At 39.2% G+C, this 18,490-nt stretch overlaps 3 protein-coding genes across 3 annotated transcripts; all 3 read left to right on the top strand.

Moving 5' to 3' along the window:
* Window positions 1-1,119: 1,119 nt before the first annotated feature.
* Window positions 1,120-3,060, top strand: LOC310997701 (uncharacterized protein; the record flags this gene model as incomplete). Its single annotated transcript, XM_083987492.1, has 3 exons — window positions 1,120-1,311; window positions 1,467-1,654; window positions 2,541-3,060. The coding sequence occupies 3 exons, from the start codon at window positions 1,120-1,122 to the stop codon at window positions 3,058-3,060; spliced, it is 900 nt and encodes a 299-aa protein (XP_083843618.1).
* An 8,771-nt stretch (window positions 3,061-11,831) lies between these two features.
* LOC310997700 (mas-related G-protein coupled receptor member B4-like) lies at window positions 11,832-12,967 on the top strand (the record flags this gene model as incomplete). Its single annotated transcript, XM_083987491.1, has 4 exons — window positions 11,832-12,020; window positions 12,160-12,347; window positions 12,457-12,816; window positions 12,928-12,967. The coding sequence occupies 4 exons, from the start codon at window positions 11,832-11,834 to the stop codon at window positions 12,965-12,967; spliced, it is 777 nt and encodes a 258-aa protein (XP_083843617.1).
* Window positions 12,968-14,673: 1,706 nt separating this feature from the next.
* Window positions 14,674-15,900, top strand: LOC310997698 (uncharacterized protein; the record flags this gene model as incomplete). The annotated part of the gene is made up of 3 exons (XM_083987490.1): window positions 14,674-14,865; window positions 15,021-15,208; window positions 15,378-15,900. 3 exons carry the CDS (start codon window positions 14,674-14,676, stop codon window positions 15,898-15,900), a joined length of 903 nt encoding a protein of 300 aa, XP_083843616.1.
* Between the last annotated feature and the right edge of the window lie 2,590 nt (window positions 15,901-18,490).

Raw genomic sequence — 18,490 nt, 5'->3', positions numbered from 1 at the left:
CATTATCTATCTATTACTCAGCATTAATTAACACATTAGTTTATGTATTAATGCTTAATAATGTACTAACTAACGTTAATTAAGGGACCCTTATTGTAAAGTATTACCAAACTGTGAAGTTATTTATACAGTACAGGACCTGGACTGTTTTTTTCTGTTTTTCCTCTCTCTTGCCTTATGTTTTTGGGATTTGGGCTAATATGCTGTTTTTTGTTTTGTTTTGTTTTAATTTTACAGTGTAGCTACTGCAGTTGTCTGTAACGTTGGTAGGTAATCAATGTTTGACTATTGTGATATTGATACTAAGCATGTTTATTAAAATACTTTGTTACAGTTATCATTGGGAGATATCCTGAAACAGTGAAAGTATAACCAATATAGACACGGCCCTAAAATTTCACCATACTTTTGACTAATGATTCACTTTAAATTCAAAATTATCATTTCAGTAGTGCGTAGTGAAGGATTTGGGAGTAGAGGTTGGTAATATTCACCATTATGAAACACAAAACACATCAGCAGACTAGATTAAGATTAGATTAAGATTGAGATGGCTGATTCAGAGCAGTCGCTGCGACCAACCACAAGATGGTGGTAAAGAGAGGAAACGACTCAAGATGGTTAAGGATTACGGTGGCCCTGAGGGCTCAACACACTGCAGCATGCAAACACACAAACAAACTAAAGAGCTGGAAAACAACACCATTAATTTGACAACACATGTGCTGAAAAACTCACAATACAACAGAGGTTTTTCTGGGGACACAGAAGTTTTTGCAGTTGTTAACAGTTTTTGCAGTGCATGCATCGTCAGCTGTGAAGTTGTTTCCTGAATTGTTGTGTGTTTGTGTGCATGTGTTATTTTAAGAGTACAGTATGTTGAGCTCTCAGGGCCACCGTAGAAGACGGTTGCTGAGCCCACATGGCACAGGGAGGAGGGAGAATGTGAATTTCTTTGTTTAGGAAGAAGAACATTTTATTTCCACCATCTCAAATGAAGTGAATTCAAACATCTGTATTTGTGTGAGCAGCACTTCACAGCGTTAGTAATCATTACTGAACAGTACGAAGTGAACATCAAGATGTTCTACTCTCGAACAACAGGTTTCACACTGAAGAATGGAAGATTTCTATAACAACATCTCGCTGCACGAAGGCTACAACAACAACATCAAGTATGACAATGAAAACAACACCATCACCCCCATCAGAGATGAAGAAGTTCAGTTTATTGACGATGTGGTAACGTGCATCATCATCAGTATCGGCCTCCCACTGACCCTAGTGGCCATCTATGGACTTTACTCTCAGGTGAGAACTCAGTTCATGACTGAGGAAGAGTTTGATCAAATAAAAAAATGCATTAAAATAAATCATATGAGTGCAGTTTGTTCAGCAGAACAAGATAACAACATCACAACATGTTTCCAACCACTGTGTTTACTCTTCTCAATGTTTTCCTGCAGGTCAGAGATGGTCAGGTGGCTCCGATCTACATCATCAACCTTCTCATTTCTGACCTCATTCAACTCTGCTCCATGATCTCGTTTGTGGCAAAACCTGAGAATTTCATCATCAAAGTAATCTTCAATTCAATTTATGTATATAGTCTGACGGCCAGTGTTGGATTCATGATGTGTGTTTCCCTGGAAAGGTAGATATCAGTCTACTCAGTGTGTGTGTAGCTTCTTTCTGTCTGAACATTTTATTTCATCTTATTACACGGCTCTATTGAATGCTGCTCTCTGATTGGTCCAGCTCTGCGTTCTGCGGTCTGTTATTTCTGTATAACGGACCGTCGTCAAGTATAACAGACCGTTGCTAGGGACGGCGCTCTGATCAGCGCAGCACAGAAAAGAGAAATTATGCAGGATATTTACCTTGTGTTTCATTTTTACCGTCATTAAACAGCTTCGGCCTAACAGTGATGTTAGATAAATGACTTGTAACCTGTTACAAGTAGAGCGGAGGCTCCTTTCACATCGTGGCTGGAAACCAAACCTGCTGATCAGAGCCTCTCACCCGGTGTCACAGCTCTCCTCTCGTCTCGGTGGCACCGCGGCTCCGCGACACAAACGCACCGTAACAGTAAAGTTAATCTCTTGTTTGTGACAGAAAAAACTACACACAATACACACACCGTAACACGTGTATGGTAATCCATCGATCCACTGATTGATTATCAAAGGCTTCAAATGCACGAACGGGAGGAGGCTCAGCAAAACAGCGGAAGTGACCGGTCTTGCAGATTCGCTAAGTTAAATGCAATTTTAAATCGATGAAAGTCGTATTTTGATCAACATTATGTTTCAAATTAATTATTTCACTCGTAAACCGTGTAATAAGCGGGATAATGTACAGTTGGTCGGTTGTTATGGAGAAATAAACCCCTTCATGTTGAATGAAACCCCTCCGCTTCGCGTCGGGGTTCCATACAACCTGTCGGGGTTTATTTCTCCATAACAACCTCCGAACTATACATTATCCCTTACATAATTCAGATGCTCCACAAAGACGATGTGTGTGTCTGTGTATTACAGGTATTTGGTCATCGCCTGGCCGCTGTGGTACCGCTTCAGAAGAAACATCAAGACCTCTGTTGTGGTCTGTGTCGTGGTCTGGATACTTCCTATTATCCTTTTCCTTATCATTATCCTACCCATCCTTATTAAATATGACTTAACATTTATATTTGGTCTTTTCTTTTTCCTTCCCCTCCCTCTGTTCATCTTCTCCCTGTTTGGGACCATTAAAGCTCTGTCTGCAGCCATCAGTGTCCCTCCTGATGAAAAACGACGAATTGTGGCCATTTTGGTTTTGGTGCTACTTATTTACACACTGTTGTTCCTGCCCATCATCATTGTTATCCTTGCAGGAAAAGGAATGAGTCATGTTACCTTCATATTTGTTGCTGGACTTTTGCTAAAGCTCAGTCCTCTTGCAGACTTGTTTCTGTGTGTTTTCAGCAGGAAAGGAGCTGCAGACAAGTTCTTGGCCTGTGTGTGTCATTGCAGGATGAACAGTGACACTGATATCAGCATGAATGATATCAACTTATAGAAAGTTGCTCCATGTAGACAGAGAAAGAAGGAAAGAGGAATGTCTCACTAAGCATATTCATTCTGCCATTATAACCACATCTATCATTTTTCTATCTTTATTTGTCTATTTTTCTGATTCTCTTACAAAGTTATAAAGAGTTTCCAACTAGAACTGTAGTTTTTGTAGTAAGTTCTTTCTACATTGTTTATTAATAAACGAAACAATATTCAGCTTGTTTGTCTTTGTTCATTTTAAATTTGAGCACCTTTCCTCACACTCCTTTCTGACAACATTTCTCTCAGACAAATCCTACTTGTATTTTGTCATCAGGGCAGCTTTATTCTAACTACAATAAAAACAACAGTGGAAGACAAAGACACAGAGAAGCAAAGCAGCTACACTTTATTGCAAGTTTCTAGTTTTTAACATGAATGTGACTCCCAGCAATGATTTCACTAGAAAACTACTTCTGTCTTCCTCAGTGGTGAAGATTAGATGAGGCAGAGATCACATCATTAAGGACCTCCCTCATGACATATCATGCAGTGTTGCTCAATTTCACATTATCAGACTGTGTGGATTTAAATGAGAAACAACAGACTCTGCTAAAAGAAACTCATCCAGGTTGTGATCCAGCAGCTTTCAAAGGTAAAGTTTGTGTTACATCATTTATCTCATTTTATTTATAACCTGATGAAAACAGTAAAGTCATTAACAGTAAAGTCTCTTCTGCTTTAAAGACCAGTGAACTGAGGTTGACAGCTTGAGTATCATCACTGAACAATGGCAGGTCGACATTAGAAACTTGCTCTTCTCTCAAACAACAGGTTTCACACTGAAGAATGGAGGCAAGAGGCAACATCGACTATGACTACAACACCATGAATATAGATAAGGTAGAAGCATCATCATCAGTATCAGCCTGCCCCTAGTGGCCATTGATGGACTTTACTCTCTGGTGAGAACTCAGTACATGACTGAGGAAGAGTTTCATGACAAATTCAAATTCATCAAGACCTCTGCTGTGGTGTCTGTCATGGTCTGAATCTTTCTTTTAGTATTTGGCCTTGTTTACTGTTTCACGACTATTATTCCAGAAACATCACCTATGCACTTACTGTATTCTCCTCCTTCCCCTCCCTCTGTTCATGTTCTTCCTGTTTGGGACCATTAAAGCTCTGTCTGCAGCCATCAGTGTCCCTCCTGATGAAAAACGACGAATTGTGGCCATTTTGGTTTTGTTACTACTGATTTACACACTGTTGTTCCTGCCCAGCATCATTTTGGTCCATTTTTGGTCAGGTATAACAGGGACGTCTGGTATCTCTCTTTTCTTTTCATAAAGCTCAGTCCTCTTGCAGATGTATTTCTGTGTGTTTTATTAAAGGGACAGTATGTAGCTTATTTGGCTTTTTATTAGCAAAAATCAAATATTGCTTTCACAAAGTCGAATCATAACCGCATACAAATGAAAGCCGTCTCGTAGCTCAGAATAAATTGTTAACAAATACATAGGTGGTAGGTGCACCCACCGCAGGCTGTCATGTTACATCGCTATCTTTGAATACAGTGCGCAAAATTGGACAAACCTGGCTCAAGTGCACTATTGAGTGTCTGTGCTTGTGCCCCCGGAGGATGATCGATGTAGTTGTTTTTGTTTTTTTCTGCCGTTACAGAACACTCAGGGTGCTAGTTAGCATTAGCAGCTAGGCTACATCTTACAATGTTGAACTGTTCTTATACAAAGTGCAGCCAAACACCAGGCTGAAGAGAGAGGGACAGCAGAGGCTGCTCTGACAGCTGTGGAGCTGCAGCTGAACCGGCAGGAGAGCACAGCGACCCACGTCCTTTTTCCTTTTTTTTTTAGCAACGCCGTAGTTACAGTTGATCATACCGTATCTATGTCCGAGTACGTTGTCCTCTGATCTTCCTTCATGGGACGGCACTGCGTAACTGGCACATCCTGTGTAAACCCTCCTGTGTAACTTTTTGCAGTGAAATATGACTGAAGGCACGAGTGGAAGTCTACACATGTGTTAAAAAAAAAGAAGAAGAAATTGGTGGTAATTGCTCAGAGATATTGTTAGCGGTTAGCGGTTAGTTTGCAAACGTGTTTGTCCTCGGCGGCCACCGTCACTTTGCAGACGGGAGAGGTGAGTGAGTGAGCGCTGCAATCTAGAATCTGAACACTGGATGTCACGGTTTAGCCCAATACTACATACTGAAGCTTTAAAGGATTTTCTTTTCTCTTTTTTTTCTTTCTTTCTTTCTTTCTTTTTTTTTTTTTTTTTTACTAAAAATGACCTCAGCAGTATGAAGAGAAAAACCACCCCTGTTCACTTCCTGAAATGCAGAAGACGACGACGAAGAAGAAGCAGAAATTAGATTACCTTCATGATAAAGCAAATTGTTGCATTACACGAGGCCAGATTGATCCAGACAACAAGGGAAATATCCAGGTCGTTTTCCTCCAACTTTCAAAGGTAAAGTTTGTGTCACATTATTTCTTACAATTTATTTATAACCTCATTTATCAAAACTGTAAAATTATTGATGACCACTGACTGCAGTCACACACACACACATCAATAGGCTATATGTATTTATATGTGTGTATGTACATGAAAGTCTTGGTGTCTAATTGAGAGGGTGAGTGGGTTATTGATATTATCATTAATAACAAAAGAAAGTAACTAAGAGACATAACCTACAGAAACATTCACAAACAAGAAGCCTGACATACTTTTTCCCCTCAATCAGCACACTGTGTGGTTAGCTGGGGGCTATAACTTAACTTATAGGCTACAGGTGTCGCAGTCACACACGCGCACATGCACACACACACACATACAAACATCAAGATGTTCTACTCTCGAACAACAGGTTTCACACTGAAGAATGGAGGATTTCTATAACAACACCTCGCTGCACAAAGGCTACAACACCTCCATCAACCACAACTTTGAAGAACTTGAGTTTACTGGCAATGTGGTAACATGCATCATCATCAGTATCGGCCTCCCACTGACCCTAGTGGCCATCTATGGACTTTACTCTCAGGTGAGAACTCAGTTCATGACTGAGGAAGAGTTTGATGACAGATTCATATGAGTGCAGTTTTCAGCAGAACAAGCTAAAAACATGTCATCAGCTCACAACATGTTTCCAACCACTGTGTTTACTCTTCTCAATGTTTTCCTGCAGGTCAGAAACGGTCAGGTGGCTCCGATCTACATCATCAACCTTCTCATTTCTGATCTCATTCAACTCTGCTCCATGATCGTTGAGGTGGCAAAACCTGAGAATTTCATCATAAAAGTAATCTTCGGTGTAATTTACATTTATGGTCTGATGGCCAGTGTTGGATTCATGGTGTGTGTTTCCCTGGAAAGGTAGCTATCAGTCTACTCAGTGTGTGTGTAACTTTCTCTGTCTGAACATTTTATGTTATTGTTACGCGTCCTTGGGTGTCTTGAAAGGCGCTATATAAATCAAAACTATTATTATTATTATTTCATCATAATTCAGATGCTCCACAAAGACGATGTGTGTGTCTGTGTATTACAGGTATTTGGTCATCGCCTGGCCGCTGTGGTACCGCTTCAGACGAAACATCAAGACCTCTGTTGTGGTCTGTGTCGTGGTCTGGATCCTTCCTTTTATCCTTCTACCCGTCATTTTTAGTTATGTCTCAATGTTTATCTATGGTCTCTTCTTCCTCCTCCCCCTCCCTTTGTTCATTTTCTCCCTGTTTGGGACCATTAAAGCTCTGTCTGCAGCCATCAGTGTCCCTCCTGATGAAAAACGACAAATTGTGGCCATTTTGGTTTTGGTGCTTCTTATTTACACACTGTTGTTCCTGCCCAGCATCATTTGGTTCCTTGCAGAAAGAGACATGAGTCGTGTTACCTTCATATTTGTTGCTGGACTTTTGTTAAAGCAGAAGTGAGTGATCCGGTCGTTTTCGCTAATGCTGCGTTCCAGGCAGGCTTTTGAAATCGTAAATTACAGCTTCAAGTCACAACTTACGACTTTGTAGCGTTCCAGGCAACCCACTCGTGTTTTTCCGACCTGTTTTACCGGTGAAAGTCACTATAACGGCCACTCGTAACTTCCGACCGGTGAACTCGTACCAGATCGAACTGGTACGACTTCACGGTCGGAAAAATACGAGTTTCCTTGAACGCACCATAACAGTCCTCGTCGCTACGTCACCACATTCACGGCGTTCCTTGGCTGCACACACAGCCCTGCATGCCGTTCTCTCTCCTCATTGGATAAAAACTGTAGGATACGATAAATGTTTTCTCTTCGGCTCAGAGCAGAGCAGAGTGACTGAGAGACCCGTGATTCAGACCAAACACTCTATGTAAGTGATTGCTGTCGGAAGATATAACTATTTAAGACTTATATTAACACAAATATATCACTCACTTCTGCTTTAAGGTTCAGTCCTCTTGCAGACTTGTTTCTGTATGTTTTCAGCAGGAAAGGAGCTGTGGACCGGTCTTTGGCCTGTGTGTGTTGTTGCAGGATGAACAACAGTGACACTGATATCAGCATGAATGATATCAACTTATAGGCAGCCGCTCCATGTTGACAGAGAAAGAAGGAAAGAGGAATGTCTCACTAAGCATATTCACTCTGCCATTGTAACCACATCTATCATTTTTCTGTCTTTATTTGTCTATTTTGTCTGATTCTTAAACTCTTACAAAGTTATAAAGAGTTTCCAACTAGAACTGTAGTTTTTGTTGTAAGTTCTTTCTACATTGTTTATTAATAAACAAAACAATATTCAGCTTGTTTATCTTTGTACATTTTAAATTTGAGCACCTTTCCTCACACTCCTTTCTGACAACATTTCTCTCGGACAAATCTTACTTGTATTTTGTCATCAGGGCAGCTTTATTCTAACTACGATAAAAACAACAGTGGAAGACAAAGACACAGAGAAGCAAAGCAGCTACAAGTTTCTAGTTTTTAACATGAATGTGACTCCCAGCAATGATTTCACTAAAAATCTAAATCTGTCTTCCTCAGTGGTGAAGATTAGATGAGGCAGAGATCACATCATTAAGGACCTCCCTCATGACATATCATGCTGTGTTGCTCAAGTACACATTATTAGACTGTGTGGATTTAAATGAGAAACAACAGACTCTGCTAAAAGAAACTCATCCAGGTTGTGATCCAGCAGCTTTCAAAGGTAAAGTTTGTGTTACATCATTTATCTCATTTTATGAGATGAAAACAGTAAAGTTATTAAAGGTAAAGTCTCTTCTGCTTTAAAGACCAGTGAACTGAGGTTGACAGCTTGAGTATCGTCACTGAACAATGTCAGGGCGACATTAGAAACTTGCTCTTCTCTCAAACAACAGGTTTCACACTGAAGAATGGAGGCAAGAGGCAACATCGACTATGACTGCAACTATGACTACAACACCATGAATATAGATAAGGTAGAAGCAGCACCCTCCCCTACAGTACATGTGGTGTTGTGCATCATCATCAGTATCAGCCTGCCCCTAGTGGCCATCGATGGACTTTACTCTCTGGTGAGAACTCAAATTAAAATTAATCAAGACCTCTGCTGTGGCCTCTGTCATGGTCTGGATCTTTCTTTTAGTATTTGGCCTTGTTTACTGTTTCACGACTATTATTCCAGAAACATCACCTATGCACTTACTGTATTTTCCTCCTCCCCCTCCCTCTGTTCATATTCTTCCTGTCTGGGACCATTAAAGCTCTGTCTGCAGCCATCAGTGTCCCTCCTGATGAAAAACGACGAATTGTGGCCATTTTGGTTTTGGTGCTACTGATTTACACTCTGTTGTTCCTGCCCATCATCATGTTGGTCCATTTTTGGTCAGGTATAACAGGGACGTCTGGTATCTCTCTTTTCTTTTCATAAAGCTCAGTCCTCTTGCAGATGTATTTCTGTGTGTTTTATTAAAGGGACAGTATGTAGCTTATTTGGCTTTTTATTAGCAAAAATCAAATATTGCTTTCACAAAGTCGAATCATAACCGCATACAAATGAAAGCCGTCTCGTAGCTCAGAATAAATTGTTAACAAATACATAGGTGGTAGGTGCACCCACCGCAGGCTGTCATGTTGCATCGCCATCTTTGAATACAGTGCGCAAAATTGGACAAACATGGCTCAAACGCACTATTGAGTGTCTGTGCTTGTGCCCCCGGAGGATGATCGACGTAGTTGTTTTTGTTTTTTTCTGCCGTTACAAAACACTCAGGGTGCTAGTTAGCATTAGCAGCTAGGCTACATCTTACAATGTTGAACTTTTTTTCTTTTTTTGGCAACTCCGTAGTTACAGCTGATCTTACCGTACCGTATCTAGTATATCTGAGTACGTTGTCCTCTGATCACTGCGTAACTGGCACATCCTGTAAGTCCTCCTGTGTAACTTTTTGCAGTGAAATATGACTGAAGGCACAAGTGGAAGTCTGCACGTGTTAAAAAAAAAAGAAAAAGATTAAAAACCGAAAGTAATTGGTCAGAGATATTGTCAGCAGTTAGCGGTTAGTTTGCAAACGTGTTTTTCCTCGGCGGCCACCGTCACTTTGCAGACGGGAGAGGTGAGTGAGTGAGCGCTGCAATCTAGAATCTGAACGCTGGATGTCACAGTTTAGCCCCAATACTACATACTGAAGCTTTAAAGGATTTTCTTTTCTCTTTTTTTTTTCTTTCTTTCTTTTTTTTTTTTTTTTTACTAAAAATGACCTCAGCAGTATGAAGAGAAAAACCACCCCTGTTCACTTCCTGAAATACAGAAGAAGAAGAAGAAGAAGAAGAAGAAGAAGAAGAAGAAGAAGAAGAAGAAGAAGAAGAAGAAGAAGCAGAAATTAGATTACCTTCATGATAAAGCAAATTGTTGCATTACACGAGACCAGATTGATCCAGACAACAAGGGAAATATCCAGGTCATTCTCCAACTTTCAAAGGTAAAATTTGTGTCACATTATTTCTTACAATCTATTTATAACCTCATTCATGAAAACTGTAAAATTATTGATGACCACTGACTGTGGGTGGAAAGTAATCGAAGGTTAGTGTCAATTTCTTCTCTCTTGCCGTTAATCTCATTAACTTGATTTTTGGGTTAAAATACTGGATTAATAAGTGTGCATGTGTGTGTGTGTGTGTGTGTATTCATGACCTCTTTTCTTACTTACTAGTACACCACTTACAAAAAACTACTTCTCATACTTTTTGCATCATATTTTTCAAAGCCAAACACACTTTGTTCAGAACAGCTAAAAATCAAATTTAAATCAAATCAATCAAAGGGCGACAAATTAAAGTTGTGAATCTACAATCTCATCATCTACAATATACAGTTCTGAATCTACAGAAAATGACATATTAAAATATTGACAATGAAATGAAAAAAAAAATATATATATATACAGGTATATAGATATGGGTGTGTGTGTGCGTGTGTACAGTGTTGGGGCCTTGTTAGGTAATCAGTGCTAGGCTGAAACAATACAATACAATATTAATATTTATCATATTATCAAAATATGTGTGTGTGTGCGCGTGTGCCCGTGTGTGTGTGCGTATATGGCCCTTACTAAAAAATGCAACAAGATGACAGTAAACAGGAAGGAAACTGGGGCGATGTTTAGCTCAGTTGAGGCTATAGTCCTCACTGCAGGCGACCCCGGTTCGAATCCCGCGCTGAGCGATCCTATCCTGCATGTCATTCCACCACACCCCCCTCTCTGCCTCCCATTTCCTGTCTCTCTCTCAACTGTCCTGTCCATTAAAGGCCCAAAATAATATACCTAAAAAAAAAAAGGAAGGAAACTCAGTGGTGACAGCGGAAGAGTAAGTAAAGTAGAAATAAACCTTTATTCATGTAGCACCTCTGACAGATGAAAAACGATCACAAAGTTCTTCACATAAATGTATAAAACTTAAAATGAAGCAATGATGTAAATAAAGATCCATTAAATAAAATAAAGAAAGGGCCTGACTGAATACTAATGTTTCCAGATGTTTCCTGAAGCCATCACAGGATGGATCACAGACACATGAGGAGAGAGCTCCATTTGGAAGCCATGACTTGAAAAGTCGCCACAGGTCTTGTTGTAGGTTTGAGGGATGACCTCACAATTTTAATCAATAGTCTTTCACCGCACACACACATCAATATATGTATATGTATATAATAAAAGTCTTGATGTCTAATTAAGAGGATGAGTGGGTTATTTATATTATCATTAATAACAAAAGAAAGTAACTAAGAGACATAACCTACAGAAACATTCACAAACAAGAAGCCTGACATACTTTTTCCCCTCAAGCAGCACATTGTGTGGTTAGCTGGGGGCTATAACTTAACTTATAGGCTACAGTTGTCGCAGTCACACACGTGCACATGCACGCGCACACACACACACACACACACACACACACACACACAATGTGCACGAATACCACTGCAAAAACTATTCATTAGGTCACCAGTTGTACACCAGCAGAAAATGCAATAAGCAAATATTCTCATGAGGTCAGGTGGATCATGTGACCAAGGTCAGGTCCTTTCATTTATCTAAAATTATTATTATTATTATTTGTCAAATGTTTTTCTTGAAGGGCCAGAGGGAGGCCTTTACACATACACACACACAAAAAAAAGAGGCAGCGACAAAGGGGAAGATGCTCCAGCACCCACCGCTCCCTGCTCTGTATGTGCTTGGGCATTATCACTGAATGATGCATGCTCTTCTCTCTAACAACAGATTTTATACAGAAGGAAGATGGAAGATTTCTACATCAACAGCACCTCAGTGGACAAAAGTTACAAAGACAGCAACATCGAGTCCAACGATGAAACTGACATCAGCAACATTATGAAACTTGTATTCATCAGGGACGTGGTGTTGTGCATCATCATCAGTATCGGCCTGCCACTGACCCTAGTGGCCATCTATCAACTTTACTCTCTGGTGAGAACTCAGTTCATGACTGAGGAAGACTTTGATGACAAATCCATGCGTGCAGTTTTCAGCAGAACAAGATAAAAACATGTCATCAGCTCACAACATGCTTCCAACCATTGTGTTTACTCTCAATGTTTTCCTGCAGGTCAGAAAGGATCACGTGGCTCCGATCTACATCATCAACCTTCTCATTTCTGATCTCATTCAACTCTGCTACATGATCGTTTTTGTGGCAAAACCTCAACATTTCATCATTGGAGAAATCCTTCGTTTTACATACATTTATGGTCTGATGGCCAGCATTTGCTTCATGGTGTGCATCGCCCTGGAAAGGTAGCTATCAGTCTACTCAGTGTGTGTGTAACTTTTCTCTGTCTGATCATTTTATTTCATCATAATTCAGATGCTCCACAAAGACGTTGTGTGTGTCTGTGTATTACAGGTATCTGGTCGTCGCCTGGCCACTGTGGTACCGCTTCAGACGAAACATCAAGACCTCTGTGGTGGTCTGTGTCGTGGTCTGGATACTTCTTCTAGTCATTGGCATCGTTTTCTATTTCGTGACCAGTTATTATTTCAAGCGAATCACCTATGCACTTATTTTCCTCCTTCCCTTCCCTCTGTTCATATTCTTCCTGTCTGGGACCATTAAAGCTCTGTCTGCAGCCATCAGTGTCCCTCCTGATGAAAAACGACGAATTGTGGCCATTTTGGTTTTGGTGCTACTTATTTACACACTGTTGTTCCTGCCCAGCATCATTTGGTTCCTTGCAGGAGAAGAAAGAAGTGATGATATCTTCTGGTTTGTCTCTGACCTTTTGCTAAAATTCAGTCCTCTTACAGACTTGTTTCTGTATTTTTTCAGTAGGAAAGGAGCTGTGGACAAGTTGTTGGCTTTGGTGTGTCGTTGCAGGATGAACATTGAAAGTGACATCAGCAGAACAACAGGATGAATGATAACACAATTATTGTTAAAAAATATTGTTAGAAACAAGGTCAAATAGAAAATGGAAGAGGAAATGTAAGCAAATGAGACAAGACAGAGACTGATGCTTCTGACTTTTAAACAAGACGTTTAATTGTGGCTTCACCTGCTGTGCTGCACTGACAGCTTCAAGAAATAGCTATAAAGCTATATCTTTTTCTGTTTTCTGCATGTTTAACTTTCTCCTGTTTATACATAATGTCTAACCAATTGTTGTAAGTTCTTTCTACATTATTTCTTATGAACATACTGTTTGTTAATGTTTATTCATTGTAAATTTGAACACCTTTAGCTCTTTACCCACAACTTTCTGATAACATTCCTCTCACTTGAATGTTGTAATTTGGGCACTTTTAAAAATCTGCTTTTGTATAGATTTGTTTAATTAAATTAATGCATACTTTCACTATAAGTATATAGGAAAACATGGTGTATAGTAAAAATGACATTCGGCAGTGTAAAGACAACACTTGTGTTCACTTCGTGAGAAGCAGAGATAAGATGAAGCAGAGATTAGATGAAGAACCTCCTTCGTGCCATATATTGCAGAGTTACTGCATAGATGTGACCAGACTGACGAGAAATCATGAAATAAACATCCAGGTTATTTTCCACCAGCTTTCAAAGGTAAACTTTCTGCTGCATTATTTCTCTCAATCTATGTCTAACATAATTCAGAAAAACTGTTAAGATATGTACATGACAAAGGACCTGGATTGTTTTTTATGTTTTTCCTCTCTCTTGTCTGTTTTTGAGATTTGGGCTAAAATGCTGCAGGGGGTTTAAATTTGCACTGTACTGCAGTTTTATGGAACATTGGTAGAAAATCAATGTTTGACTATCGTAATATTGATACTAAACATTTTTATTAAATTACTTTATTGCAGTTACCATGGGAGGATATCCTGAAACAGTGAAAGTACAGCCATTATAGACACAGCCTCAAATGTTACTACACTTTTGACTAATGGTGAACTTTAAATTCAAAATTATCATTTCAGTAGTGCGTAGTGAAGGATTTGGGAGTAGAGGTTGGTAATATTCACCATTGTGAAACATAAAACACATCACAACACAAGATTAAGATGGCTGATTCAGAGCAGTCGCTGCAACCAACAAGACAGATTTTAACAAGATGGGGGAAAAGAGAGGAAACGACTCAAGATGGTTGAAGATTACGGTGGCCCTGAAGGCTCAACACACTGCAGCATGCAAACACACCAACAGACTAAAGAGCTGGAAAACAACATCATTAATTTGACAACACATGTGCTGAAAAACTCACAATACAACAGAGGTTTTTCTGGGGACACAGAAAGTCACACAGTTTTTGCAGTTATCAGTTTTTGCAGTGCATGCAGCAGCTGGGTGATGTTGTTTCCTGAAATGTAGTGTGTTTGTGTGTGTGTGTTATTTTAAGCTGCAGTACAGTATGTTGAGCTCTCAGGGCCACTGTAGAAGACAAGGTTGCTGAGCCCACATGGCACAAGGAGGAGGGAGAATGTATTTTCTTTGTTTACGAAAAGAAAATTTTATTTCCACCATCTCGAATGAAGTGAATCCAAACAACTGTATTTGTGTGAGCAGCAGTTCACAGCTTTAGTATCATTACTGAACAGTATGAAGTGAACATCAAGATGTTCTACTCTCGAACAACAGGTTTCACACTGAAGAATGGAAGATTTCTATAACAACATCTCGCTGCACGAAGGCTACAACAACAACATCAAGTATGACAATGAAAACAACACCATCACCCCCATCAGAGATGAAGAAGTTCAGTTTATTGACGATGTGGTAACGTGCATCATCATCAGTATCGGCCTCCCACTGACCCTGGTGGCCATCTATGGACTTTACTCTCAGGTCAGAACTCAGTTCATGACTGAGGAATAGTTTGATCAAATAAAAAAATACATTAAAATAAATCATATGAGTGCAGTTTGTTCAGCAGAACAAGATAACAACATCACAACATGTTTCCAACCACTGTGTTTACTCTTCTCAATGTTTTCCTGCAGGTCAGAGACGGTCAGGTGGCTCCGATCTACATCATCAACCTTCTCATTTCTGATCTCATTCAGTTCTGCTGCATGATCTCGTTTGTTGCAAAAACTGAGAATTTCATCATCAAAATAATCTTCGTTGTAATTCACACGTATGGTCTGACGGCCAGTGTTGGATTCATGATGTGTGTTTCCCTGGAAAGGTAGCTATCAGTCTACTCAGTGTGTGTGTAACTTTCTCTGTCTGAACATTTTATGTTATTGTTACGCGTCCTTGGGTGTCTTGAAAGGCGCTATATAAATCAAAACTATTATTATTATTATTTCATTCAGATACTCCATAAAGACGATGTGTGTGTCTGTGTATTACAGGTATTTGGTCATCGCCTGGCCGCTGTGGTACCGCTTCAGAAGAAACATCAAGACCTCTGTTGTGGTCTGTGTCGTGGTCTGGATACTTCCTATTATCCTTTTCCTTATCATTATCCTACCCATCTTTATTACTAATTATGCCTTAACATTTATATTTGGTCTTTTCTTTTTCCTTCCCCTCCCTCTGTTCACATTCTTCCTGTTTGGGACCATTAAAGCTCTGTCTGCAGCCATCAGTGTCCCTCCTGATGAAAAACGACGAATTGTGGCCATTTTGGTTTTGGTGCTACTTATTTACACACTGTTGTTCCTGCCCAGCATCATTAGGTTCCTTGCAGGAAAAGGAATGAGTCATGTTACCTTCGTATTTGTTGCTGAACTTTTGCTAAAGCTCAGTCCTCTTGCAGACTTGTTTCTGTATGTTTTCAGCAGGAAAGGAGCTGCAGACAAGTTCTTGGCCTGTGTGTGTCATTGCAGGATGAACAGTGACACTGATATCAGCATGAATGATATCAACTCATAGGCAGTCGCTCCATGTAGACAGAGAAAGAAGGAAAGAGAAAACTTGAGACAGAAATGTCTCACTAAGCATATTCATTCTGCCATTATAACCACATCTATCATTTTTCTGTCTTTATTTGTCTATTTTGTCTGATTCTTAAACTCTTACAAAGGTATAAAGAGTTTCCAACTAGAACTGTAGTTTTTGTAGTAAGTTCTTTCTACATTGTTTATTAATAAACAAAACAACATTCAGCTTGTTTGTCTTTGTTCATTTTAAATTTGAGCACCTTTCCTCTCACTCCTTTCTGACAACATTTCTCTCAGACAAATCTTACTTGTATTTTGTCATCAGGGCAGCTTTATTCTAACTACAATAAAAACAACAGTGGAAGACAAAGACACAGAGAAGCAAAGCAGCTACACTTTATTGCAAGTTTCTAGTTTTTAACATGAATGTGACTCCCAGCAATGATTTCACTAGAAAACTACTTCTGTCTTCCTCAGTGGTGAAGATTAGATGAGGCAGAGATCACATCATTAAGGACCTCCCTCATGACTTATCATGCTGTGTTGCTCAAGTACACATTATGTGTTTCTCATTTAAATCCTGTGTGGATTTAAATGAGAAACAACAGACTCTGCAAAAAGAAACTCATCCAGGTTGTGATCCAGCAGCTTTCAAAGGTAAAGTTTCTGTTACATCATTTATCTCATTTTATTTATAACCTGATGAAAACAGTAACATTATTAACAGTAAAGTCTCTTCTGCTTTAAAGACCAGTGAACTGAGGTTGACAGCTTGAGTATCATCACTGAACAACGTCAGGTCGACATTAGAAACTTGCTCTTCTCTCAAACAACAGGTTTCATACTGAAGAATGGAGGCAAGAGGCAAGATAGACTATGACTGCAACTATGACTACAACACCATGAATATAGATAAGGTAGAAGCAGCACCCTCCCACACATGTGGTGTTGTGCATCATCATCAGTATCAGCCTGCCCCTAGTGGCCATCCATGGACTTTACTCTCTGGTGAGGACTCAGTACATGACTGAGGAAGAATTTCATGACAAATTAAAATTCATCAAGACCTCTGCTGTGGTCTCTGTCATGGTCTGGATCTCTCTTTTAGTATTTGGCCTTGTTTACTGTTTCACGACTATTATTCCAGAAACATCACCTACCGTAAGTAGGCTACTGATTTTCCTCCTTCCCCTCCCTCTGTTCATTTTCTCCCTGTTTGGGACCATTAAAGCTCTGTCTGCAGCCATCAGTGTCCCTCCTGATGAAAAACATTGAATTGTGGCCATTTTTGTTTTGGTGCTACTTATTTACACACTGTTGTTCCTGCCCAGCATCATTTGGTTCCTTGTAAGAAAGGTCAGGTATAACAGCGACCTCTGGTCCTCTTGCAGATGTATTTCTGTGTGTTTTATTAAGGAAATGAACCACAGACAAGTTTTTGGCGTTTTCGTGTGTTGTTGCAGGATGGACAGTTACAGTGATATTGTACAAGCAGATCAACAGCATGAATGTTCACAGGTTGTTAGGCAAAGACAGAAGAAAAAAAACAGAGGAAGTAAAGGAGGCAAACAAGACAAACTGATCAACGAAGCAATAAATTCAGTTACCCTCCATGGCCTTCATTAAATCTTCTAATTTAACTGAATATTATCTGTTTTGTATTTTGTTCTGTTATGTCTTTATTCCATTGCGTTTACTTTTACTTTTCTGTTAAGCAAATTGAATTACCTTTGTGTACGATAAAATACTGTCCAAATAAATTCGATTTTCCTTTTCTAAATTGTCATTGTTGATTAAATGATTGGATTTCTTCAGACATTTAATCATTATCCATAGATATGTATATAACATAGTTGATCATCATTGACTCAAACCTAAATAGCTAAAAAAAAAAAAAAAAAAACACTCCTCCACTTCCTAAACACTTTCAATGAATCATCAATTTCGTAATGCTGCTAAATAAAGCAGAGCATAGTGAATCATTTCTCAAGAAAAATGGTAGAAGGTCATCACATTTGGTGAATGATTTTATTAACCATATAGCATAACATAACATACAAACATAAATTAGGAACAATATACTATACAAACAATTAGGAGCTTAAGGGTAAATATTAAAAAGGTGATGCTTCCTTGTTTAATTAATTTTTCATGTTTGTGATTGATTGCTCTTGTCTTTCAGCTGGAAGAGGTTGAATAATATAAAAAATAATAAAATAAAATAAAAAATGCCATCCTGCCAAAGGAATTGATCAATGCTCTACTTGTAGAGCCTGTTTTGAGAGATGATGCTTGTGATTGATTAGTCATGTCAGCAAAGACCAGAAAGTGGAGCTCTTGTCTCAGTGAAACTATCAAAGATTAGCAACTGTCCAGTACATTTATTATCTCCCCTTTTCAAGAGAGATAAGAAGATGTAGATATTCGATGACAAACCGCCTTCATGACACAAGTTGCAAATTGTTGCATTAGACAAGACCAGACTGACACAGACGAGAAAACAGTCAAGAGGAATATCCAGGTTGTTTTCCACCAGCTTTCAAAGGTAAAGTTTGTTTTACCATATTTTTTTTCTCAATCTA

This window comes from Trachurus trachurus, assembly GCF_905171665.1.
Source record: "Trachurus trachurus genome assembly, chromosome: 15".
Classification (NCBI taxonomy): Eukaryota; Metazoa; Chordata; class Actinopteri; order Carangiformes; family Carangidae; genus Trachurus; species Trachurus trachurus.
The sequence above is the reverse complement of the archived record's forward strand: the minus strand, read 5'-3'. Positions and strand labels throughout refer to the sequence as shown.